The 27,277-nt window shown below is 36.3% G+C and overlaps 2 protein-coding genes across 3 annotated transcripts in view; one reads left to right on the top strand and one right to left on the bottom strand.

Moving 5' to 3' along the window:
* The window catches only part of LOC142339162 (dynein light chain roadblock-type 1-like), a 237,378-nt gene that overhangs the window by 141,431 nt on the left and 68,670 nt on the right, over nt 1–27,277 (top strand). The window lies entirely within an intron of this gene.
* LOC142339158 (transitional endoplasmic reticulum ATPase-like) overlaps nt 2,597–27,277 on the bottom strand; it is a 622,037-nt gene continuing 597,356 nt past the window's right edge. For both annotated transcript variants that reach the window (XM_075388943.1, XM_075388942.1), the window contains 13 exons: nt 15,643–15,777; nt 15,084–15,215; nt 11,499–11,630; nt 9,253–9,489; nt 8,598–8,737; nt 8,071–8,179; nt 5,832–5,996; nt 5,286–5,463; nt 4,765–4,922; nt 4,266–4,444; nt 3,750–3,923; nt 3,448–3,607; nt 2,597–3,215 (listed from right to left, as the gene is read on the bottom strand). In XM_075388943.1, the coding sequence (XP_075245058.1) occupies nt 3,003–3,215; nt 3,448–3,607; nt 3,750–3,923; nt 4,266–4,444; nt 4,765–4,922; nt 5,286–5,463; nt 5,832–5,996; nt 8,071–8,179; nt 8,598–8,737; nt 9,253–9,489; nt 11,499–11,630; nt 15,084–15,215; nt 15,643–15,777 (2,112 nt within the window). In that variant the 3' untranslated portion in view covers nt 2,597–3,002. The remainder of the gene's footprint in view (nt 3,216–3,447; nt 3,608–3,749; nt 3,924–4,265; nt 4,445–4,764; nt 4,923–5,285; nt 5,464–5,831; nt 5,997–8,070; nt 8,180–8,597; nt 8,738–9,252; nt 9,490–11,498; nt 11,631–15,083; nt 15,216–15,642; nt 15,778–27,277) is intronic.

Genomic DNA, 27,277 nt, shown 5'->3' on the forward strand with positions numbered 1-27,277 from the left:
TAGCTTGTGATCAAAATCTAATCACGCAAAAAAACTTTTGCTGAAGAGAGTGAGAAATGACGTCACGCTTGCAAACGCCTTTAGTTAGAGGAAGAGGTCACTCAGAAAATTTGACTTTTTCATCTTTTCTGTGCGAACAAATGTAAAACAAAAAAAGAGCGTCAGACGAAACAAAAAAACATTGCTAAGAAATTTCACTGACTAAACAGAAAACTAGACATAGAACGAGCTATGAATGGATTGGGCAACCCCATTTAGAAAAAAATCTGGTCCAAAAATCGAAAACAGTAAAAATCAAAGTGAAATTGCCGCATGTGAACAAAACGACTAGCGAGAAAGCGAATTTTTGTTCAAACGCCGTTTTCTCACTACTTTAAATTTATAGCCAAAATATTTCACGCCGCATAACCACTCGCTTTTTCGTTCCACTTCCTGTTTCGGCGAGAGCAAAAACACTACTCCAATTTGAGTTCAAAAAACATAGCCGGCAGATTGCGGAATAGAGATCGAAACAGATCTAAATTGAAAAATCGACGCGAAAGAATAGACTTGCGTGCCGTATAATAGAGATCGAAACAGATAAAGATCTAAATTTAAAAAATCGACACCGCTCAAAAAGCTAGGTGAAAATCATTCAGCAATAAATTAATAAAGCTTGTTAAAATTCCTTCCACAGAAGCCTCTTATTAGGGACCTTTAGTGCACATATGAGTTCCTTTGACCTTAAACAAATTCAAATTAAACTTAAGTTTTAAAGTGCAAAAGTCATTTCATTGAGTGAGGTAAGTCACGTATGATCAAACTCTAATCACGCAAATAATCTAAATGCTTTTGGTAAAGCGAGTGAGAAATGACGTCACGCGCGCAAATGCCGTTAGTGAGAGGAAGAAGAGGAAGTCATTCAGAAAAATTGACATTCAGCTTTGCTGTGTGAACAAATGTAAAACTAAAAAAATGCGTCAGACGACGAAACAAAAAAAAACATAGCAGGACAAGTCCTGACGTACAATTCAAAAAATTTCCATTGACTAAACTGAAAAACTAGACGTAGAATGGACTATGAGTGAATTCAGAAAATCATTTTAAAAAAAATCAGAACAAAAAATACGAAAAAAACAGAAAATCAATATCAAAATGCCGCATTTAAACAGAAAAACCCCTAGCGAGAAATGAAAATTTAATTCAAATGAAAAACTAGCCCTAGAATGAGCTTTGAATGGATTGGGAAAACCATTTAGAAAAAAATCCGATCCAAAAAATCGAATAAACAGTAAAAATCAGAGTGAAATTGCCGCATGTGAACAAAAAACCACTACCGAGGAACTGAATTTTTGTTTTCTCACTACTTTAAAATTAGAACAAAAAAATTCAGGCCGCAAAACCGCTCGCTTTTTTGCTCCATTTCCTGTTTCGGCGCGATCAAAATCACTACTCCAATTTGACTTCAAAAAACATGAAAATGTGTGAACAGATCTTAAAGACAGCGCCCCAATACAATTCAATTTCTTTGAATTGTAAAAAAACCAAGGGCACCGCAATTTAGTTCCGCTCAGCTTGCAGCTTTAAAAAAAGACCGACAGGACTAATATGCTTGCTACAAACTTCGTTTGAGAGTAATTAAACATACGCGGCAGATTGCCGGAAAATAGCCGCCGTTGATTCCAATAAGCATGATTGGGATTGAACGAATAGAATATATTGAAAAAAAAAGATTTTTGTACAAAAATATTTTTTAAGTCCGATCTATTTTGATGGCATTTCGTAGTTGAACATAACGTACTTCTGTTTCTTAGAGAGAGGCTACAGGGGCTACTATCAACACCAATAAGCATTAGAGGTGGAAACTAAGACTTATAGGAACGACGTTCAAATAGCGGGCGTCTAAAATTGGGCTTTATGGGTTTATCCCGTTTCTATTTCTGACTTCAATTTTTTATACCGACTCTGTTCATTTTAATTGCTTTGCTTAACAACTGATGTTCAAATTCACTTTTAGCAGAATGAGAGAAGAGAGAAACTAGCCTAGAGAAGTCAAAAAGATTTCACGCAAAATGTCGAAAAAGCGGCAAAATGGTAAAGCGAAAAAAGGTTTGACGAAGTAAAAAAAATACGAGCGCAATAATAGCTGGCTGAGAAGATGAGGGCGGCTATTAATAAGAATCACCTACCGCCGGACAAATTGTCGAACAGCACGCGTGGCCTGCGTTTTATTGTGGCCTTCTTCAGCGTTTATATTCTGCTGTTTCGCTGCACTTTTCAATTGATTTTCCACCCTGAATTGCATTTAATTAGCGTAGTAGATACTTATCAATTGTTTAACTTCTTAAAATGCGATGAGAGCAGTTATTTCGCTCACGCAAAAATCAAGAAGTCAGGAATGAAAGTCACTCGAAGTCCAATCTTTCAATCAAAAATATTGCTACAGAAGACTCACCACGACAATAATGCCTGCAACTTGGTTCGAGAACAATTCAATACGGATGGATTGGGGTTATGTATCTGTCTGTATATATAAGAAAAATTGTCAATATTTTTTGTTTTCCAAAACCGGAGACAATTCTTGGACTTATACTTGGCCTGTTTTTCAAAAACTGGATTCGACAAAAACTTGTTATAATCACGACGATAACTAATAACTTCACAATTTGACCAAAAACTGATGGATAACAAAACACTGTTTTGTGTGGAATTTAGCCTAGTATAATAAACTTACATCTTAAGCTTTGTATTTGTATATAACTTATATCTATTAAAACACTGGGAAATTAAGCTGGGAACAAAACCAATTCAGTTAACTACACAAAGTCACGTGGTTGAATATTGACCTGATCCATTACAACTCCAACAACACATTAAGTGGAATTAAGATCTGACGACGCACAAGTTCACAATTCAATGGATCAGTTCAAGTTATTTTTAAAAAATTGCTGTTGTCAACTTATTCAACTTGTCATTCAATTGCGATTTTGTTTCATCTAAATTGATCCCACTGGTGAGTCAGTTTAGCTGTATAAATCGTCATCATCTTGGTTATTTTGGAACATTCCTGCACCTCCAGGGGCTCCGGATCCTCCTTGACCTCCCGACGATCCTCCGCTTGTCGGGAACCGGAAGTTGCCTCCTAGACCTCGACTTTGCTGAAGGGTCTGAGCGAACATCTCGTATTTTCTCACATCATTTGCACTCACTGATTGATGCGCATATTTCATTGATTCCTGGAACAAAAAAAATTACTCCAAAACCAGTTCTACTTAATGTACAAAATAAGTTCCGTTTGAATAAATTTTCTGAATTAACTCAGACTCCCGCACACACACCCAAACACATGCATACTCATAAAACTCCAGCTAGCGCAAAAATCAGCAACACTAATGCTTGAGAATTTCTACTAAAAGCGGCAAGACCAACTTGTCCAAGTATATTATACTAAACCGATCTTTAACTTGCCTCAAAGTGATCTTTGCGGAGCTCCGGCACTGGATCCGTGTCCATGATGTCTTCGTCTGGATGCTCACGTCGCCGTCTCTCCAAAGCAATCTCCTTTTCAATCGACTCCCGGATAGCCAGTTTGCCCGCTCTTTGACAAATTTCAGTCAAATCAGCACCACTAAAACAACCAGTAACATTTCCAACTGATATTAGCAATCACGATTAACAGTACAGTTCGAGCATAGATTTCTCATATTACAAGGATCATTATTAACTGAGAAAAACTACCGCAACGTGACAAGTTTGTTAAATCGACAAACCTGAATCCCTCAGTGACCTTGGCGAGGTAGTTGAGGTCAACGTCTTTGGCTACGGGGCTCTTCCTCAGGTTAGCCTTGAGGATGGCCATTCTTGATTTGAGATCAGGCAGAGGAATGTAGATCAGCTGGTCCAGTCGACCAGGACGCAGGATTGCAGAGTCAATTATGTCAGGCCTAAAACGAAGATACCGAAATTTTCTACTTGACTGAAAATTAAATACTAACCAAAAATAGTTAATTTCTCTCCAATTCAAATCCGAAGAAAACACTTTCATAAATGAGCGTTTTTCAGACCTTTTGTCACTTCTAGTTGAGGAGAGTATATTATGCTTTGTTCAATTTAGTAGCGGAAATGACCGAATCACAAAATCTGCACTCACTTCAGTACACGTCAGGCCTCTATAGACGCTGGTTTCTTAGTTCCAGTTACCTAAGGGAAATCAACCTCCCTGCGCACTTTCGACTATTCTCCTTTGCAGTCATTATAGCACTGGAGAGAAATAAAAGCATAGTAACCTGTTGGTGGCACCGATGATGAACACGTTCTTTTTGGATCCCATTCCGTCCATTTCAGTGAGTACTTGGTTGATCACTCTGTCACTGGCTCCCCCTCCGTCACCTACACTCCCCCCTCTCGCTTTCGCAATTGAGTCCAACTCATCGAAGAACAACACGCAAGGTGCAGCTTGTCTCGCCTGTAACAATGATCTTAATTCTAGAAAAGTTTTCAAGTTTTTTTGAAACTGTGCCTACCAACTAACGCTGACATACTATCTACAAAGCTAGACAAAAACCTGGGAATATTCTCCGGTTAAATTAAGAATTCCGTACTGTAAAGCGATAATTTGTCAAAGTTTTTCCTTTCCCAAGATTTTTCCTTCATAATTGCATATAAAGCTCATCAATAGCTCATAATTGCTAGTTTCCGATGACCGTTTTGCCATTTGATCATGTAAGAATGTTTGTGTTCAAAATATTTGTTTGTGTCTCAAGTGAATTCCCTATATTATCGTACTTTGTCGAAGACATCTCGGACGTTTGCTTCTGACTCTCCGAACCACATCGTCAGCAGCTCCGGTCCCTTAATGGAGATGAAATTGGCCTGACACTCATTTGCAATTGCTTTGGCCAAAAGTGTCTTACCACATCCGGGAGGTCCGTAGAACAACACACCTGCAAGAGGAAACTATGGAGCGTCTGGGAATGTGAACCGTTGAACTTGTTAACCGATAGGCATTTAATTGATACACCATCAATGATGTAACCTTGCTAATTGCATATCAAAAGTCGTGACAAATTATGCAGCATTTACAAATTTAACATTTAACATGTAAAACAGCTTCTTCCCATTATACGAAAACGAAAAAAAGAGGTAGCAGGCCTTTTAATTCTCGATCTTTCAACCCAACTAGGGTATCACCAAATAGTCGAAAAACGCAGCGTTAAAATAACCATTTCGTTCTCTGGTTTGAACGCGGGGAGGTTACGAAGAAGTGTTCAACTATTTGGAAAAAACCAATAAATCGGAGGATATACCTTTTGGTGGCGACATTGCGAACTTGAGGAACTTTTCGGGATGTTCGACAGGGTACTGGACCAGTTCCTGCAGTTCCCTCTTGACATTCTCCAGACCTCCGATGTCCTCCCAGGTAACATTGGGAATTTCAACAACTGTCTCTCGCAACGCAGATGGACTGCTCTTGCCCAACGCAAACTACAGCGAACACAAACTATGCCAACAATTGTGATAATGGTGCTAATGTTTTCGGGTCTTTCCGATTACAGCCCCCATTCCGGTATAATTACCATGATGGTGGTACAGGTTATGCGACCACTATGAGCGGGAGGGCTATAATAGGAAGGAGTCATGTTTTCAATGCCATTATTTTGTTCATAGCTTTAAGTTTTCATGCTGTACTTCAAACCAGTCATCTTTTTAATTCGTTCATTTAGTATAATGATTCTCCACGTATTCCAATGTGGCATTTTCGAAGCACATAATATCATATGCTATTTGTGCAATAGATTATGGCCAAAAACTCAGCATTCTTAAAAGCCAAAATTAACATAAGTCGAACTGACTCTGAAGTTCTCCATTGTGACAGCGAGTGAGTCCAAGACCTGAGCGTCAATTGTGTCATCTTCCAAATCAATCAGGTCCATCTTTTCTCTGATCTGTTGAAGAGCAGCCTCTGAGCACAGAGCAGCCAAATCTGCTCCCACATGACCATGTGTCTCAGAAGCAACCTGATATCAATAGTACATGGTTTAATCATTGGTTTTAAATTTAAAGACTGTCGCGTACTGCCCTTAAAAATACACCCAACTCCAAAATATAGCCGGCAGATTGTCGGAATAGCTGCGAAAGAATAGACTTGCGTGCCGTATAATAGAGATCGAAACAGATAAAGATCTAAATTTAAAAAATCGACACCGCTCAAAAAGCTAGGTGAAAATCATTCAGCAATAAATTAATAAAGCTTGTTAAAATTCCTTCCGCAGAAGCCTTTTATTAGGCTCTGAAACCTTTACTGCACATATGAGTTCCTTTGACCTTAAACTAACTCAAATTAAAAAAATGAACTAAAACATTTGCTAGAGAGAGAATGAGAAACGACCTCCAGCGCGCAAATGCTTTAGTGAGAGGAAGAAGTCAATCAGAAAACTTGACTTTCAGCTTTGCTGTGTGAACAAATGTAAAACGAAAAAAAGCGTCAGACGACGAAACAAAAAACATAGCAGGACAAGTCCTGACGTACAATTCAAAGAATTTTCATTGACTACACAAACAACTAGACCTAGAACGCACTATGAGTGAGAATTGTGAAAACCTTTTCTAAAATAAGATCGAAAAATTTTGAAAAAACTGAAAATCTTTCAAATTCCTTATGTGAACAAAAAATCACTAGCAAGAAAACGAAAATTGGTTTTAAAAAAACTAGGCCTAGAACGAACTATGAATGGATTGGAAAAACCATTTAGAAAAAAATCCAATCAAAAAAATCGAAAAAACCAGTATAAACCAGTAACAAGTGAAATTGCCGCATGAGAACAAAAAACCACTAGCTAGAAACCGAATTTTTGTTCAAACACCTTTTTCTCACTCTACTTAAAAAGTAGAGCGAAAAAATTTCACACCGTTAAATTAAACCACTCGCTTTTCCGCTCCACTTCCTGTTTCGGCGTGACCAAAATCACCAATCCAATTTGACTTCAAAAGTCATAAAAAAGTGTGAACAGATCTTAAAAACAGCCGGCAGATTGCCAAAAAATAGACGCAATAGCTTCGTAGATCTGCAGTCTCAAAAAAAACAGTACGCCAGACCAAAAAAATTCGTCTTTTCATTGAAGGCTGATATGTTATATTTTGAATAAGTTTTTATTCAAAATTAAAAAATCATTATAAGTTTTTGCTGCCTCTATTAGCTGCTCTTTAATAACCTTCATGCAGAGTGAAACACACCCATTTGACCTTATCTCTTTGAATTTAAGTAAATAAAAGTCAATTTCAAAGCGAGGAAGTCATTTTTGAGAGTGAGGTAAGTCAAGTGTGACCAAAAATTTAATCACGCAAATGAACAAAAAACTCGCTCCACTAAGAGCGAAAAATGACGTCACGCACGCACTTCAGTTGAAATTGCATGAACGAATGAACAAAAAGCAGATCTGAATTGGCTGTGACGTCATGGTCGAAACAGAAATCGCTACGACGAAAACATAGCATGACGTACAATTCAAAGAATTTTCATTGACTAAACACAGAGCTAGACCTACAACGGACTATGAATGAATTTGGAAAACCATTTAGAAAAAAAAATCCGATCCAAAAAATCAAAAAAACAGTACAAAATCAAAGTGAAATATCCGCATGTGAACAAAAACCACTACCGAGAAAGCGAATTTTTGTTCAAACACCGTATTCTCACTCTTTAAAATTAGAGCAAAAAAAATTTCACGCCGCAAAACCACTCGCTTTTTCGCTCCACTTCCTGTTTCGGTGTGACCAAAATTACTACTCAAATTTGACTTTAAAAATCATGAAAATTTGTGAACAGATCTTCAAAAAAAGACAGCGCTCCAATACAATTCAAATTCTTTGAATTGTAAAAACCAAGAGAAGTCCAATAATAGCCCCAGCTATCGCTGTGCGGCTATTGAAAAAGACAGCACCCCAATACAAATCAAATTTTTTGAATTGTAAAAACCAAGAGCACCGCAATATAGCTCCGCTCAGCTTACAGCTATAATTAACAATCGGAATTGGCCAATCGATTTATTTTATAGCGCTACGCGACTTGTTTATTTCTTAAGAGCAGTATACCTGTTCGAGGTCAACATCGTCGTGCAGTTTCATGTTCTTAGTATGGATTCTGAGGATCTCCAATCTGCCTGTCGTGTCTGGAATTCCAATGTCCACTTCACGGTCAAATCTTCAATACAACAAACAAAGGTTCAACTCAAGGGTTTTCAAAACATCAAAAATGCTTTGAAAATATATCAATACTCTCTCCCAATTTCATTAAGCTTTCGAGGTACAACATTAGCTAGTAACAACAGGACTGCCTCCGCGTTAAAAACCAACAGGCTTAAGATTTGGAGGCCCCAAATTGAAGTCTTACGCTCTACAGGCCTAAAAGTTTGTGAGTCATTTAAGACACTACTCACAACCTTTCAATCTTGTAATTGTTTTACTCACAACCTTTCAATTTTGTAATTGTTTAGATCTGTTGGTAAAAAGCATTGACGTAAAAAGTCGGGAAATTTCTTTTCAAAAGAAATAAAGAACATGAAAATCAGACGCTAGGTTGGAGGTGAAGCATATTAAGATTATTATATTGTGGTGGCTACCTTCCGAATCTTCTGAGTGCGGCATCAATGCTGTTAGGTCTGTTAGTAGCAGCCATGACCACCACATTACTCCTCTGCTTCAATCCGTCCATCAATGTCAACAACTGTGACACAATACGTCGCTCAACCTCCCCATGAGTCTGAAACAAAACAGATTCTTTTAATAACCATGGATAGCTGTCTGATCGTAAGTACTCCATAGAAACGACCATGAACGAAATACAGCATCTAATTTTCTACCAATTTTGTCACTTGTTCAATGCCTCTACGAAATTAGCAGGGAAATAGGAACTAAGATTTACTACATTGTTTGAGTCTGGGAAACCCCAAGAAAAAACCCCCAATTGTAGATAGGAAATTAACCCATTTTAAATTTGCATTTTGGTCGTGATAATTTGTTCGGTCGCGATAGTTTCATATCAAGTCCCAAGGCCCGCGAGGCGTGGCCAAACGCGCTAAATGCTGAGTTCGTTAATAGTCAAGCGGGATTTACTTCTGTGGGGATTTCCTGTCTAAAATCAAGTGGGGGCTTTTTCCGCGGGTTTTTCCTCGAAACTCCACTGCACTGTTTGTTTAAATGCCAATCTGAACAACTACAATTCCTATCAATGTCAAGCGCATCATGCTATCCAGGTACTGTTACAATGAGTTTAACCTTTTCTCGCTTGGGTGCAATGGCGTCCAGCTCATCAATGAAAATAATGCTTGGGGAATTCTTCTCTGCCTCTTCGAATGCCTTTCTCAGATTGCTCTCGCTCTCTCCGGCCAGCTTGCTCATGATTTCCGGTCCATTGATCAGGAAAAAGAAGGAGCCAGTTTCATTGGCTACAGCTCTCGCAATCAGCGTTTTACCAGTACCAGGTGGCCCAAAAAGCAAGATACCTCGGGGTGGCTAAAAGAATACAAGAATTTCAGTTCGAAACAACGAAATCAATCTCTTTCCATGTCGAGACGACGACAATTGAAGATTTACTTGACAATGTAAAACTTTGAAACATTCTCATTGCATGAGAAGTACTAATGCTTCTGATACTTCTAATGGGACTTCGCAAATCATTGTCAATACAAGAACACGCAGCACGTTGTTACAAGACTTAAGAACAGTAGACAATTTGTCACAGGAAGGACACCACGTCGAATGCTCCTGAAGATTCGAATCGACCTATTCTTAACGTGTTTCAATAGACGCAGATTGGTAAACATACCCGGCAGATTGCCGAAAAAATAGCCGCCGTTGATTCCAATACGCATGATTGGGATTGAAAGAATAGACGATATTGAAAAAAAAAAGATTTTTGTACAAAAACATTTTTTAAGTCCGATTTATTTTGATGGCATTTCGTAGTTGAACATAACGTACTTCTGTTTCTTAGAGAGAGGCTACAGGGGCTACTATCAATACCAATAAGCATTAGAAATGGTAACTAAGACTTATAGGAACGACGTTCAAATAGGGGGCATCTAAAATTGGGCTTTATGGGTTTATCCCGTTTCTAATGCTGACTTCAATTTTTTTTAGTGACTCTGTTCATTTTGAATTGCTTCGTTGAGCAACTGCTGTTCACAATCACTTTTAGCAGAATGAGAGGAGAGAAACTAGCCTAGAGAATTCAAAAAGATATCACGCAAAATGTTGAAAAAGCGGCAAAATGAAGTAAAGCGAAACATTTTTTTATTCGACGAAGTAAAAAAACATAGAAGGACAAGTCCTGACGTACAATTCAAAGAATTTTCATTGACTAAACAGGAAAACTAGACCTAGAATGGACTATGAGAGAATTGAGAAAACCATTTTAAAAAATCAGATAAAAATAAGAAAAACAGAAAATCAATGTCAAAATGCCGCATGTGAACAAAAAAACCACTAGCAAGAAAATTTAATTCAAACAAAAAACTAGGCCTAGAATGAGCTGTGAATGGATTGGGAAAACCATTTAGAAAAAAAATCCGATCCAAAAAATCGAAAAAACAGTAAAAAAAATCACGAGTGAAATTGCCGCATGTGAACAACAAATCACTACCGAGAAACCGAATTTTTGTTCAAACACCATTTTCTCACTCTTCTTTAAAATTAGAGCGAAAAAAAATCACGCCGCAAAACCACTCGCTTTTTCGCTCCATTTCCTGTTTCGGCGTGACCAAAATCACTACTCCAATTTGACTTCAAAAATCATGAAAATGTGTGAACAGATCTTAAAAAACATAGCAGGACAAGTCCTGACGTACAATTCAAAGAATTTTCATTGACTAAACAGAAAAACTAGGCCAAGAATGGACTATGAGTGAATTGAGAAAACCATTTCAAAAAAGTCAGATCAAAAAATAAGAAAAAAAAACAGAAAATCTATGTCAAAATGCCGCATGTGAACAAAAAAAACCACTAGCGAGAAATGAAAATTCAATTCAAACAAAAAACTAGGCCTAGAATGAGCTGTGAATGGATTGGAAAAACCATTTAGAAAAAAATGTGATCCAAAAAATCGAAAAAAAACAGTAAAAATCAGAGTGAAATTGCCGCATGTGAACAACAAATCACTACCGAGAAACCGAATTATTGTTCAAACACCATTTTCTCACTCTACTTTAAAATTAGAGCGAAAAAAAATCACGCCGCAAAACCACTCGCTTTTTCGCTCCATTACCTGTTTCGGCGTGACCAAAATCATTACTCCAACTTGACTTCAAAAATCATGAAAATGTGTGAACAGATCTTAAAAAAAGACAGCTCCCCAATACAATTCAAATTCTTTGAATTGTAAAAAAAGACAGCGCCCCAATACAATTCAAATTTTTTGAATTGTAAAAAAAGGAGCGCTATAATAGCCGGCTGAGAAGATGAGGGCGGCTATTAATAACTTTGACAATACGACAAGGCAATTTGATGGTGGGAGGGAGGGTAACCTTGACTCCGATGGCTTTGAAGAGTGTGGGATGTCTGAGAGGGAGTTCCACCATTTCCTTGATCTGTGCCAACTGTTTCCTGCATCCACCCACATCGTCATATCCAATCTCATTTAGAGTCTCCTCCTCCTCCTAGCCAAGAAAAGCAATAGTTTAAGTTCACTGATTGTAAATGAACAAAAGAGTGATTCTGGACAGCGGACAGACCACTTTGACTAATTTGATTTTTTTCACTTTTCTCACACGTGAAGGAGTTTGCTTTCAATACGGAAACTTTTGTTATTTCTTCACAGGCGATTACTATTTTTGTTCCGACCCCACTTGTGGGGGGGGGGGGGGGGCAACAATATACTGAAATGGGTTTCTTTGTTCAGTCAATTTTGGCCGATCGATATATTCATCGTGGAGTGGCAACATTTAAAAGCTCGTCCAGGGTCGAATTTGAAATTAAAAATATTTTTTCTGAGATTGAAATTAGATTTTTTCGAGGAGTTATCGAGGTTTAAACTTTTGTGTCAACCCGATGATTTTGTTCACTTTAGCGTTATTTTCTGTTCTAATTAAGATTTTATCTATCAAAATGTCAGTTCAAAATTAGACTTTACGCTACAAAATAAAACAATTTTGTGTTCCCAATAGAGGAAAGTCATAAAAGGCTATTTTAGGTCTCGCAGGGAAGTTTATTATCAAAAAAACTGGAGAGCTGTTTCTTAAAAATCTTTTCGTATTTTTTTTGTTTTTTTTATAACTTAAAGGCTAGTCAATTTTTTGATATCAAAATTCCATTAATGAGAAACCTCATTTAGAGTCAAAAGAGGCCCGATAACGAATAATTCATTTTCAAGGAGCCGCTCATAAATTTTTATGGCTTCGAATAAAACACTTTTGTGATTCTTTTTAAGACTCTTTTAAAATTTTTGCAGTCCTAAGGCATGCACTAGTTGACTAAAAGTGCGATAGGCTTTCTAAGAAGCATTAAATCTATTTATATCCATTGAACCTATCTAGTATTTTGAGTGGACAGCTAATGGCTGCTAATAATTTTCGAAAAAAGTTTTTTGAACGTTAACCGAACCTAAACTTTCTAAAAATTCTGTTAACTGGTAGATCAGTCACACCAATAGTAGTAGTAATAATAGTAAAATACTTGAATATACCATTGAAAGATTTATCAATGGTAATAAAATGTTAATATCGCTAGAAAAAAATCGTTCACCATAAGGGTTACTCTGTTAAAAAAAAATGTTTCATTGACCGATTTGCGTGGGCATTTAGCTACCAAGTACTGTTTGTTCTCACTGGTAGATATCTGTTGTTCTTAAGAATGAAAAATTTTTCGAACGTAATACAACTCTTTCCTGTAGCAATGGTAGCAAAAAGTGAACCCCAAAAACTCTTTCCTGTAGCAAATAACAGAGCCCCTATTCTTATTTCTGAAATCAGAACTAATCTGGTTACCGGTTTCATCTTCTATTGATTTTATGACGTTGATGCCACGAATCTTCATATTTTTTATTTTTGGAAACTTTCATAATTTTGGTTTGTTTTAAAATCAATTAATCACCATGATATAGCTTTCAAAGGAAAACTTTTCATGACGATTTAAATCATGATTTAAATGACATGAATTTAATGGCTTCGCCACTTACTTCCCGCACTTTTCTACTGAATTTTTGCCTTTTGGCTATATAAGTTGTTTTCATATTCATAAAAATTATTGACGACTTAGAGACAGACATCATTGTCTTCCCATCCAGTCGTCATTTGGCGTATTTAATGACTGGCGCTTAGAGCATGATTGCCGTTGAATTCAATAGCTTTAATGGCTTCGACATTTTTCTGCTGTTTTTGCCTGTTTCCTATGTTCTTTATTTTATCGTAAAAACTTTTCTAAATGCTGAGATGTCTCATTAGCTTTCAATTCAGGACTTATTTAAAGCTTTTAGTTCATAGCTATTAGTCCTAAAATTTATTTGTTTTCAAAAATTAAATTTTAAACAATTCAGTTTTGTTCTTTTTGTCAGCTTGTAATTTATTGTCGCCATTTTGAGGTCCCATCCATTTTCTGGTAATTCAACCAATAACGTATTTATTGCTAATATGTCATGACTGATGCTGTTTGTTGGAAAAGTTGCGTCATCAAAAATGTGAGTTGTCAATATTATTGTTTCTTTTTCTTTTCTTTTAGCACTTTTGCAGATCTTCCAATGATTTTCGAATGAGGCCCAAATGAGCATATTAAATAATTAGTTTACTTTAACTATCTAGTGAGAGTAGTAATAGAAATAAAAAGCATAGTATTCAGATAATAGCTATGATTTTAATGCCTTTAATGTTTTCATAAATTGAGTGTAAATTTTGAGCTCTGCATCTTTAGTCTGGTTCTATGTCTCAGTCTAAGTAAAAACATTTTCTGTTTGTCCGGTTCTATGGCTGAGTCTAAGTGAAAACATTTTCTCATCAGTCATGCCATGAAACTTTAAGAGACTGATTTTTGTAGTTGGCAACAAACTATTTATTGAAAAAATCTTTTAGAAGTCACGTAATTGCATGGGCCGGAAGAAAAATTTTCGAGTAACTTGTTCAAATCTTCAAGACCTTTTCGGATTAGGCTGTTGTAGAGTTTGCTTCTACTAACTGTTTCATGAAAAAAAAGTTCCACTTCTTAGATGTTTATAGCCGTTAAAAGTAGCTAGATTCCATTTGATCTATTGAATGCTAATATTCGATGAGTTTAAAGAGAAAGAGTAGGTTAATCTGTGGTTAAGCAAGCGGTAAACAGGCAGTATTTTCTCCTGGAGCTTAACATCTGTAGATGATTCAAATTTTGAACAGCGTAACTGTTTAAGGTAACGAATAAGTTGTTATCAATGGTGCTCAATAGTACGGCTGGATATTGCAAATAGCTAACTACAAAAGAATTAATCATAACAGGAAGTAGCTTTATTGGTAGGCAGTTTCTCAGGTTGTATAAGCATTTTATACTTTGGGCCATTTTCGAGAGCAGATTCTTAACTTTCGTTTGATGATTAGTCATTCAAAGGCACCGCAATGTTCTTAACAAAAGCACTGCATTTTAGCTTTGCTCAGTTTACAGTTTCGCAGCTCTGACCACGAAATCTACAGTTCAACAGAATTGAATTGTTCTCATTCTCACAAGCAAAAAATTTCAAAAAACTTTGCACAAATAGATAAAGATCTGATGAACCTATCATGAAATTGATTCTGACAAACAGAAGGCAAAAAATCACAAGCCATATTTAGATTTTTTTGCACGGAGCTTTTATTTAAGTGTGCGAAATCTCTCTTAATGGAGTATTGACTGTCCAGTAATTTCATATTCATTCGTTTTGGTGGTAAAAACGAAGTTCTAGATTTAGGGTTTCAGAATTGAGACAAAGGCAGTCAAAAAACAAAAATTCTCAAACGAAAACAGTTATTGCACAACGAGAAACAACATCACTGCATAAATTTTAGGGTTCAAGGCAGTGCTTACAAGAATGTAGAAGCTGTTAAATTACAGCTAGAAAGTGCGAAAAACCAATCCTCGTCGAACGAATTACTTGTGATATGTAATATGCCTACCTCTCTTTTGACTGGATCACCCTCGCAATGAATGACAGTTTCACTTGAGACAATGCAGCAAGGCGAAGGATCTGTCTCGATGATCTTGAACTCCACAGCACGCATGCCTCCACGCACAATAAAGATGTCACCCTAGGCGAACAGAGGTAAGGTTAAAGTTTTTGCAACGTAAAGCAATATCAAATAACAATGGTTGCTTTAATCTTTCTCAGTTTTCAACGCAATTAAATTTTAAATCAATCCAAATAGATTCAAAAACCATGTGAAACAATAGACTGAAAAAAGCCAAGAGAATCAACTATAACTCTTGGCACATTTTTCTTCGGCACAAATTAGCGTCCCGTCACGTCTTTGCTCAAATTTGTCAGGTTGGACTAGGGGCAAAACATACGCCACCCTTTACCCTTTCACACCAAACTCGCAAAACAAACCTGCAATAACTGCCTGGTATTCAACACACCTTCATTAAACCCCGGATAGGAAAAACTAGGATTTCGGTGAGCCCAATATTAGGTAGCTTACTCCGCCCATGAGTTCATTAATTGGAGCAAAAACTAACCTTATGCACAGGTCGATAGGCTTCCAGGAAGTAGGGCTTCAAATACACATCAAACAGGTTGCCGGTTAACCCTTGGACTGTGTCGTCAATAGGCAGTACATGGATCCTCTTGCCATATTTTATGTCAGGAATCGCCTGAAACCAACAAATTACATTTCCAGAAGAGCCAATTGAGATGTTGGAATCCCAAACGCCGATATTATTCTTCTCAAGGATGACTCAATTCAAACGTAATTAGGGGAGCCTGGATTGAAGAAGCTTAATAGATAGCACCGATACTCCCGAGTTTAAAAGACCTTTTGAATTCAATTAAAATATTTCTCATAACAGCATAATAGCCACTCGATACAACCGATTTATAAGAGTACCTCCTTTATGGGAGCGCAGCATTCGCTTTCAGAGAAAGTTTAAAGTCGTACGTTGAATTTAGACAATTTTGCCTAAAAATTTTCATCATTAACCATAAATTAGAAGCGATACCAAATATTATTCAGGCAAACTAAAAAAATCACTTGAGATTAATTCGGTAACAAAACTGTCTGAAAGAATACACAAAAAGCTTACGGGAACGTAGCATGAACATAAATTTGTAATGAAAAAACATAGCTGGCAGATTGCCAGAAAATAGCCGAAAGAGCTTCGTAGATCTGCAGTCTGTAGATAAAAGAAGCAGACCAAACAAACTACTTTTGAAAATATCGATAATAGTATTGCTGTTTTTATTATATGCCCTCAAATAACCTTCAATTTGAGGTTCACGCACTCCCTTGACCTTGTCTCTTTGAACTTTAATTTAAGTCAATTTAAGAGGGAGGAAATCATTTTTGAGAGTGAGCTAAGTCACGTGTGACCATAAACTTAATCATGCATATGAACCAAAAAACTCGCTCCACTAAGAGTAAAAAATGAAGTCAGGCACGCAATTCAGTTGAAATTGCATGAACGAATTAAAAAAAATGGTTTTGTAGCTGTGAAAATATGTCGTATGATACTTTTCCGAAGACGATGTATGTACCACGATAAGAGTGTGAGTGCATCTAATATTTCGTATTCTGACAAGTCTGCGTCTTGTACAGAGCTTAAAAATGTTTTTATAAGGTGGTTTTTTGAGTTCAAAAGCTGTATTTAGTAATAAAATTAACTCTTCCGCATTTAGAAAAATCGTAATTTGAAGGGTTTTATGTTTTTTATTAAACAATTGTTTTGTTGTCCGAGAATAGGACAGAAACTGACAGCAGAGTTTCATCGGAATAAATGTTCGACGTAGATGATATTTGCCTGTTGTGATGGCTCATTTTGATTGAATTAAATGTGTTCTATGTGTGGATTAATTTGGGTTTTGATTATTTGGTAGGAATGTGTTTCCTAATTCTAAATTCATGTGTGTAAAAGAGTATAAGTAAATTCTAGCTCTAAGCTTCTCTTAAGAGAAAAAATTCTGTTTTATGTGAGTTCCCTTTACGGTTAGAGTTCGTTAACTCACTGGTCCCACTAGTTAAGGCAGACCCTTGGAGGGCTCCTTTTACAGCCTTGAGGTATAAAGAGTTAGGGTTACTGATTTCTTCGCGCGAAGTAGGCTTACCTAGTCCTCTCACACTAACCCTGAGTGAAACAATGAAGAGAAACTTCAATTATTAGGGTGGTAAAATAATACAACACCGGAGCCAATGGCATACACATCGTGCAACAATCTAATAATAGGCTGACTGTGGTCAAATACATTAGTGCTATATAAAAAAGAAAAAGAGTCTTCTCAGTATGATTGGCTGGAGGCGTACATTCAGCATTTCATCTGCTACAAAAGCGTGAAAAAGACACTCGAGAAGTCTAAGAATATTCCAGAAAGCGTAAAAACGGGCACGCGAAAAATTTGCATAAAAAGACCAACACGTTTACAATAAATGCTATGAACTTCGTTCAAGAGCAATTAAACTGATAATCAAGTTTATACCTTCAAGCGATCTAGATGAATTGGAGCCGCATCCAGGCGATGATAACAGCCGTCGTCCATATTGTAAACCATTTCATTATGACATTTAAGTTTAAACTACTATTCAAGGAGGCTCTATATAGACTGATGCTGGTATCAGTGATGTTTTTTAAATTCATTAGGGTTGACAGAAAATGAACTGCCCAAAACGTCTGGTTTAAAAAATAAACTCAACTAATGCAGCAATTTCTCATCAAGGAAACATCATTGAAAAACAAAAATTCAGAAAATTTCAGCTGCTGAGAGGTAGTAGACACAAAAAGTCAGTCACACTATGCCTTGTTGGCGCCTTGTCAGAAGGTTGTAACAAACATAGAAGACGACAAATTAAAAATCAGTAAGTCCTGAAAAACAATCTAATGAAATGGATAAACTTAATGTCCCGCCGTCAGCCAGTCCCATTGGAAAAACTATAATTTGGTAGTTCACAAAGCGTATACCAATACATACAAAGGTATGCAAAGAAACGATCTTTGCACTCTTGAAAAAATCAGTGATACCTAAACCGTTAAATGTGCTATAAGAGCTCATACTACTGCCTTTGACATCAAATAGATTCATTAGAGCTTATTTGAAACTGAAGGGGCATGTGCTTACTGACATTATCAACACAAACACGCGGGAATCACAAAACTTTTGAAAACAAACTCCTAGGTTGTTCAGATTGCCAGATATGAAACGATACCAAAAAGCATTTCATCTACGCCTCACTAGAGTCCCTTGCAGAGTTGCCATCATTGACACCAAATAATAGGACCAGATAATGAGACCAATTAACAAGAGGATTGTGTAATGAAATTAAAGTTAAAAAATATACGCGATATGGAGAATTTCAAAATTCTTACCATTTCTAGTGACTAGCCGACATCGTTTTATATTTACACTAAACGACAAATACGATATTGTCGCAAGTGAATAATATTAAAAAAACAGTAACTAGTTGAAAACAAAGAGGTCCGTGTCAATAACATCCTTAACAACATGACACAGCTAAATGCACGACATTTTGTAGCGTCAGAGGTTCGTTGAGATCGAAAACAAAGTACTGATGTGATTTTTTCGTATCTTCACTTAAATTGTTTATTATCCACAGCAAGATACCATATTTTTTATTCCAATTGAAATTATACGGGACCTGTCATTAATGAGCCTGATTAAGTTTGAATTCATCAAGACATTAAAAAGACAAAAGGCTCTTAGTTAGCAAAACATCATTTAGAAAGCATAAAAACAAATAACTATCCATTGAAAGCCATTCGGATAATCAGTTATTATATCTCAGAAGCTCAATGGGCCTGCTATAAATGAGTCTTAACGAAAAGACACACACTCATTAGAGTCCCTTGGAGAGTTGCCTCTGCCTCCTTTATGGGAGCGCTCCATTTGCTTTCAGATAAAGTTTTTAGTCGTACGTTGAATTTAGACAATTTTGCCTAAAAATTTTTATCATTAACCATAAATTAGAAGCGATACCAAATATTATTCAGGCAAACTAAAAAAATCACTTGAGATTAATTCGGTAACAAAACTGTCTGAAAGAATACACAAAAAGCTTACGGGAACGTAGCATGAACATAAATTTGTAATGAAAAAACATAGCTGGCAGATTGCCAGAAAATAGCCGAAAGAGCTTCGTAGATCTGCAGTTTGTAGATAGTAAAAGAAGCAGACCAAACAAACTACTTTTGAAAATATCGATAATAGTATTGCTGTTTTTATTATATGCCCTCAAATAACCTTCAATTTGAGGTTCACGCACTCCCTTGACCTTGTCTCTTTGAACTTAAAGAAAAGTCAATTTAAGAGGGAGGAAATCATTTTTGAGAGTGAGCTAAGTCACGTGTGACCATAAACTTAATCATGCATATGAACCAAAAAAACTCGCTCCACTAAGAGTAAAAAATGAAGTCAGGCACGCAATTCAGTTGAAATTGCATGAACGAATAAAAATATTGATTTTGTAGCTTTGAAAATATATCGTATGAGACTTTTCCGGGGACGATGTATGTCCACGATAAGAGTGTGAGTACATCTAAGATTTCGTATTGTGACAAGTCTGCATCTTGCACAGAGCTTAAAAATGTTTTTATAAGGTGGTTAAAGCCTCCTATTTCTTTTCTAGCTATTTTGGGTACGTTTTCTGCTCCCGACTGTACAGCAGCAGTATTGAGTGCTGATGCTAATCGTTTTAAAATTCAAATGACGATTTCCTAAATCCGCATCCTCGGCCATTAGTGTATATTTCGTCATACACTCCTCGTAAAAACTCAAAAAGTGCATCCGATAGTGCATGCAAAAAAGTATCATAAATGAAAGTGTATATCGATCCGTGATGCCATCACAGTAAAAAGGATTGTGCGTGTTGTTAATTGTTTACCGTAAATTCTATTAAATACGAAAGAAAAGCTGTACGAATAATTTGTAACGCTTTATTGGGCAGAGAAACTAAAATAGTGATTTTTGAGTTGAAGAGCTGTATTTAGTAATAAATTTAACTCTTCGGCATTTAGAACATTCGTAATTTTAAAGGGTTTTATGTCTTTTATTAAACAATTGTTTTGTTGTCCGAGAATAGGACAGAAACTGACAGCAGAGTTTCATCGGAATAAATGTCCGACGTAGATATTTGCCCGTTGTGATGGCTCATTTTGATTAAATTAAATGTGTTCTATGTGTGGATTAATTTCGGTTTCAATTATTTGGTAGGATCAATTATTTGGTAGGAATGTGTTTCCTATTTCTAAATTCATGTGTGTAAAAGAGTATAACAAAAATAAATTCTAGCTCTAAGTTTCTCTTAAGAGAAAAAATTCTGTTTTATGTGAGTTCCCTTTACGGTTAGAGTTCGTTAACTCACTGGTCGCACAAGTTAAGGCACACCCTTGGAGGTCTCCTTTTACAGCCTTAAGGTATCAAGAGTTAGGGTTACCTTTCACACTAACCCTGAGTGAAACAATGAAGATAAACTTCAATTATTAAGGTGGTAAAATAATACAACACCAGAGCCAATGGCATACGTGCAACTATCTAATAGGCTGACTGTGGTCAGTTACGTTAGTGCTATATAAAAGAGAAAAGAGTCTTCTCAGTATGATTGGCTGGAGGCGTACATTCAGCATTTCATCTGCTACAAAAGCGTGAAAAAGACACTTGAGAAGTCTAAAAAAAATCCAGAAAGCGCAAAGAAGGGCACGCGAAAAATTTGCATAAGACCAACACGTTTACAATAATTGCTATGAACTTCGCTCAAGAGCAATTAAAGTGATAATCAAGTTTATACCTTCAAGCAATCTACATGAATTGGAGCCGCATCCAGGTGATAACAGCTGTCGTCCATATTGTAAACCATTTCATTCTGACTTTTAAGTTTAAACTACTATTCAAGGAGGCTCTATATAGACTGATGCTGGTATCAGTGATGTTTTTTAAATTCATTAGGGTTGACAGAAAATGAACTGCCCAAAACGTCTGGTTTAAAAAATAAACTCAACTAATGCAGCAATTTCTCATCAAGGAAACATCCTTGAAAAACAAAAATTCAGAAAATTTCAGCTGCTGAGAGGTAGTAGACACAAAAAGTCAGTCACACTATGCCTTGTTGGCGCCTTGTCAGAAGGTTGTAACAAACATAGAAGACGACAAATTAAAAATCAGTAAGTCCTGAAAAACAATCTAATGAAATGGATAAACTTAATGTCCCGCCGTCAGCCAGTCCCATTGGAAACACTATAATTTGGTAGTTCACAAAGCGTATACCAATACATACAAAGGTATGCAAAGAAACGATCTTTGCACTCTTGAAAAAATCAGTGATACCTAAACCGTTAAATGTGCTATAAGAGCTCATACTACTGCCTTTGACATCAAATAGATTCATTAGAGCTTATTTGAAACTGAAGAGGCATGTGCTTACTGACATTATCAACACAAACACGCGGGAATCACAAAACTTTTGAAAACAAATTCCTAGGTTGTTCAGATTGCCAGATATGAAACGATACCAAAAAGTATTTCATCTACGCCTCACTAGAGTCCCTTGCAGAGTTGCCATTAATGACACCAAATAATAGGACCAGATGATGAGACCAATTAATAAGAGGATTTTGTAATGAAATTAAAGTTAAAAAATATACGCGATATGGAGAATTTCAAAATTCTTACCATTTCTAGTGACTAGCCGACATCGTTTTATATTTACACTAAACGACAAATACGATATTGTCGAAATAAATAATATTAAAAAAACAGTAACTAGTTGAAAACAAAGAGGTCCGTGTCAATAACATCCTTAACAACATGACACAGCTAAATGCACGACATTTTGTAGCGTCAGAGGTTCGTTGAGATCGAAAACAAAGTACTGATGTGATTTTTTCGTATCTTCACTTAAATTTTTTATTATCCACAGCAAGAAACCCATATTTTATATTCCAATTGAAAATATACGGGACCTGTCATTAATGAGCCTGATTAAGTTTGAATTCATCAAGACATTAAAAAGACAAAAGGCTCTTAGTTAGCAAAACATCATTTAGAAAGCATAAAAACAAATAACTATCCATTGAAAGCCATTCGAATAATCAGTTATTATATCTCAGAAGCTCAATGGGCCTGCTATAAATGAGTCTTAACGAAAAGACACACACTCATTAGAGTCCCTTGGAGAGTTGCCTCTGCCTCCTTTATGGGAGCGCTCCATTTGCTTTCAGATAAAGTTTTTAGTCGTACGTTGAATTTAGACAATTTTGCCTAAAAATTTTTATCATTAACCATAAATTAGAAGCGATACCAAATATTATTCAGGCAAACTAAAAAAATCACTTGAGATTAATTCGGTAACAAAACTGTCTGAAAGAATACACAAAAAGCTTACGGGAACTAAGATGAACATAAGTTTGTAATGAAAAAACATAGCTGGCAGATTGCCAGAAAATAGCCGAAAGAGCTTCGTAGATCTGCAGTTTGTAGATAGTAAAAGAAGCAGACCAAACAAACTACTTTTGAAAATATCGATAATAGTATTGCTGTTTTTATTATATGCCCTCAAATAACCTTCAATTTGAGGTTCACGCACTCCCTTGACCTTGTCTCTTTGAACTTAAAGAAAAGTCAATTTAAGAGGGAGGAAATCATTTTTGAGAGTGAGCTAAGTCACGTGTGACCATAAACTTAATCATGCATATGAACCAAAAAACTCGCTCCACTAAGAGTAAAAAATGAAGTCAGGCACGCAATTCAGTTGAAATTTCATGAACGAATAAAAAAATTGATTTTGTAGCTTTGAAAATATATCGTATGAGACTTTTCCGGAGACGATGTATGTCCACGATAAGAGTGTGAGTACATCTAAGATTTCGTATTGTGACAAGTCTGCATCTTGCACAGAGCTTAAAAATGTTTTTATAAGGTGGTTAAAGCCTCCTATTTCTTTTCTAGCTATTTTGGGTACGTTTTCTGCTCCCGACTGTACAGCAGCAGTATTGAGTGCTGATGCTAATCGTTTTAAAATTCAAATGACGATTTCCTAAATCCGCATCCTCGGCCATTAGTGTATATTTCGTCATACACTCCTCGTAAAAACTCAAAAAGTGCATCCGATAGTGCATGCAAAAAAGTATCATAAATGAAAGTGTATATCGATCCGTGATGCCATCACAGTAAAAAGGATTGTGCGTGTTGTTAATTGTTTACCGTAAATTCTATTAAATACGAAAGAAAAGCTGTACGAATAATTTGTAACGCTTTATTGGGCAGAGAAACTAAAATAGTGATTTTTGAGTTGAAGAGCTGTATTTAGTAATAAATTTAACTCTTCGGCATTTAGAACATTCGTAATTTTAAAGGGTTTTATGTCTTTTATTAAACAATTTTGTTGTCCGAGAATAGGACAGAAACTGACAGCAGAGTTTCATCGGAATAAATGTCCGACGTAGATATTTGCCCGCTGTGATGGCTCATTTTGATTAAATTAAATGTGTTCTATGTGTGGATTAATTTCGGTTTCAATTATTTGGTAGGATCAATTATTTGGTAGGAATGTGTTTCCTATTTCTAAATTCATGTGTGTAAAAGAGTATAACAAAAATAAATTCTAGCTCTAAGTTTCTCTTAAGAGAAAAAATTCTGTTTTGTGTGAGTTCCCTTTACGGTTAGAGTTCGTTAACTCACTGGTCGCACAAGTTAAGGCAGACCCTTGGAGGGCTCCTTTTACAGCCTTAAGGTATCAAGAGTTAGGGTTACCTTTCACACTAACCCTGAGTGAAACAATGAAGATAAACTTCAATTATTAAGGTGGTAAAATAATACAACACCAGAGCCAATGGCATACGTGCAACTATCTAATAGGCTGACTGTGATCAGTAACGTTAGTGCTATATAAAAGAGAAAAGAGTCTTCTCAGTATGATTGGCTGGAGGCGTACCTTCAGCATTTCATCTGCTACAAAAGCGTGAAAAAGACACTTGAGAAGTCTAAAAAAAATCCAGAAAGCGCAAAAAAGGGCACGCGAAAAATTTGCATAAGACCAACACGTTTACAATAATTGCTATGAACTTCGCTCAAGAGCAATTAAAGTGATAATCAAGTTTATACCTTCAAGCAATCTACATGAATTGGAGCCGCATCCAGGTGATGATAACAGCTGTCGTCCATATTGTAAACCATTTCATTCTGACTTTTAAGTTTAAACTACTATTCAAGGAGGCTCTATATAGACTGATGCTGGTATCAGTGATGTTTTTTAAATTCATTAGGGTTGACAGAAAATGAACTGCCCAAAACGTCTGGTTTAAAAAATGAACAACTAATGCAGCAATTTCTCAAATCAAGGAAACATCTTTGAAAAACAAAAATTCAGAAAATTTCAGGAAGATCGGGGGGGGGGGGGGGGTTGTCATCTAATGTAAGAGATAGGGTTGTCCTGAGGACAACCCTACCTTTTGCATTGGGAAGGACAACCCAACCCGATACATGCGCTATGACAACCCAACCTTTTGCATGGGATAGGACAACCCAACCTTTTACATGCAGGGACAACATAACTTTTACATGTAACAGCCGAATTATTATCCAAACATTATACCCCTTTATTGAGGGAGACTTGACAAAGGGATTAAGGGGATTGGGTTACTGTCTAGAAATTACCATTTCTGAAATAGTGCGCGATGACAACAATTGCTACGGTGGATTTGGATAGGATTCATGAGATATACAAGAAAGTGAAAGAAGAATATTTACAATACGGTGAAAGATTTTTGTATTTTTTAGCAACTTGCTTGTATTTGGATCCTGACCTCGATTTGGAAATTGCATTGAAATTGAGACCGTATGGTGGATTGATTGGGATTGACAATTCTTCGTTAGACGTTTATTTCAAAAATTTTAAAATTTTAAGACTACATGCAATTCTTCATGATGCTTGTGGTTTTGTGTATGAGTACAGTGAAAAGGGACCCGGTTATTCATACGTTTTACCCTGTCCAGTCACAAATGAATATGTGGGTCATGTGACTGGTATTGCCTTTTGTTTTTACTTAAAGACTTTCAAAAACCGTTTATTCAATCGATTGGAAAGTTGCCTGCAAGAGTGGTTGTTCTTGACTTTGAAGGCTTTCGAAGCAAAAAATCTGATTTTATTGTGAAAGAGCTAGCCATAACTTGCAATAACTACACGGATACAATTTCATTCTCACCTCCGCACTCATTCATTTCTCTTACTTTGAGTGAACAAAAATCTTATCAGTGGGTTTCAAAATACCTTCATGGTTTGGATTGGGAAAAGGGAGATTACCCATATTGCTATTTGAAACAAATTCTTCAAAGTGTAGTTCTTCGATTTCCTCTATCATATTTTTATGCGAAGGGTGTAGAGAAAACTGATACGTTGCAAAAATTGCTCCAGAGAAAAGTTACAAACCTTGAGGATTTGTTATGCCCCAAAATTGAACATTTGAGTTTCTATCGGGAGACCCCAATTTGTGACTTGCATTCAACAACTTGCCCAAAACGACAGAAAAACAAACATTGTGCGAGGAAAAAGGCCCAATTGTTCTACTACTGGCTGATCCATGAACAACCGTCGATTAGAAAAGACAGCACCGTCTGTACTCCAAGTGAATTTGTCTCCAAATTTGATCGTTTACAGTTGCTTAACGGCTGAAAATCAATTGACTGTTACACTAGTCAAGGAGGAAACAATTGACAGTCGGGGACAAACTGTATTGAGGAAACAGCAAGTTGTTTGCACAGGAGCCGAAATAGAATCCTTCAAAAAATATCTTTCACTCTTAGAATATTTTCAACTGTATCATGTCTATGAAAGAGAAAATGCAAAGAATGAATCTAACCCATTTACCTATGCCCAAGCGGTCAGTTCCAGTGCAAGTGCCTCTGAACGATGACAATCTGTCTAAGGAAATTAAGCAGCTTGTAGAACAAGGATGTGTGGATTCAGTTACGTATTACGGGATGGAGTATGGCATGAAAGCAAGCTACACAGTTGTTTACAAAAAAGAGGGCAAAAACTCTCATTATACAACTTATGAATTTTTTATAGTAGACTAACAATATTCATGTTGATTTTTAAATTTAATTATTTTGTTTGAATTCATTTTTGAAAAAACGTTTTCTCCATGAGTTCAACTGCGGATCAGTTAGATTCGGGAGGTGGCATAACCGATTTGGTTTTTGATGAGAATCAACAGGAAAGGAGATCTTGGAGATTTTGCAATTCAAGGTTACCACGATCAGAAGTTGTTTATTTCACTCAAATTTTCATTATAGTTTTTCTTATTGCAGTATCTCTTATCAAGTTGGTATTTTTTCAATTGGATTGCGAGGAGTCAACATTTTGGTTTTCGCTCCTCTCTTGCACAGTCGGCTACGCACTTCCAAACCCAAAGCTATGAATAAAATTATTTCAACGAGCGATCGACTCTTTATGGCAGTGTCTGGTCCATCTTGCTGTGGAAAAACTGAGCTGATTTTCAAAATGTTACTTCAAAACACTTTTTCACCAAAATTTCAATCCATTTTTTATTTCTATCAGCATGAACAACCAAAATTTGAGTCCTTAGAGAGAAAATTGAATATACAGTTTAAAAAATTTACAAGTTTTGAAATTATCTCAGAGTTAGAAGACTGTCTTCTTGTTTTTGATGATTCATGCGAAGAAATTTTTAACGATAAAGAGTTTTCAAAACTTGCGACTGCAGGTCGTCACAAAAATATAAGTGTTATTTACGTTAAGCACAATTTATTCCAACAAAGCAAGTGGTCGAGAACAATCGACTTGAATACAACACACATTATTTTATTCAAATCACCACGTGACGTTCGACAAATTGGTTTAATTGGTCGACAGCTCAAGAACACACAGTTTCTTAAAGAAAGCTACGAGCTAGCTACCAAACAGCCTTTTGGTCATTTATTAATTGATTTAGACCCAAAGACGTCGGACGTTTTGCGATATTGCTCAAACATTGTGCCTCCAGGACCATCAATTTTCTACTTACCGTCTGCGAAAGCTGTAAAAACAAATCTAACGAATGAAACAGAGAGAACTATGTATGCTGCGGCAAATGCTTCAGTCAAGCGACATCAACTTAAAAAAACTGATAAAGACAGCTTCTGAAAACTTTATTCGAT

The sequence above is a fragment of the Convolutriloba macropyga genome, chromosome 5 (assembly GCF_964194025.1).
Source record: "Convolutriloba macropyga chromosome 5, txConMacr16.3, whole genome shotgun sequence".
NCBI classification, from domain to species: Eukaryota; Metazoa; Xenacoelomorpha; order Acoela; family Convolutidae; genus Convolutriloba; species Convolutriloba macropyga.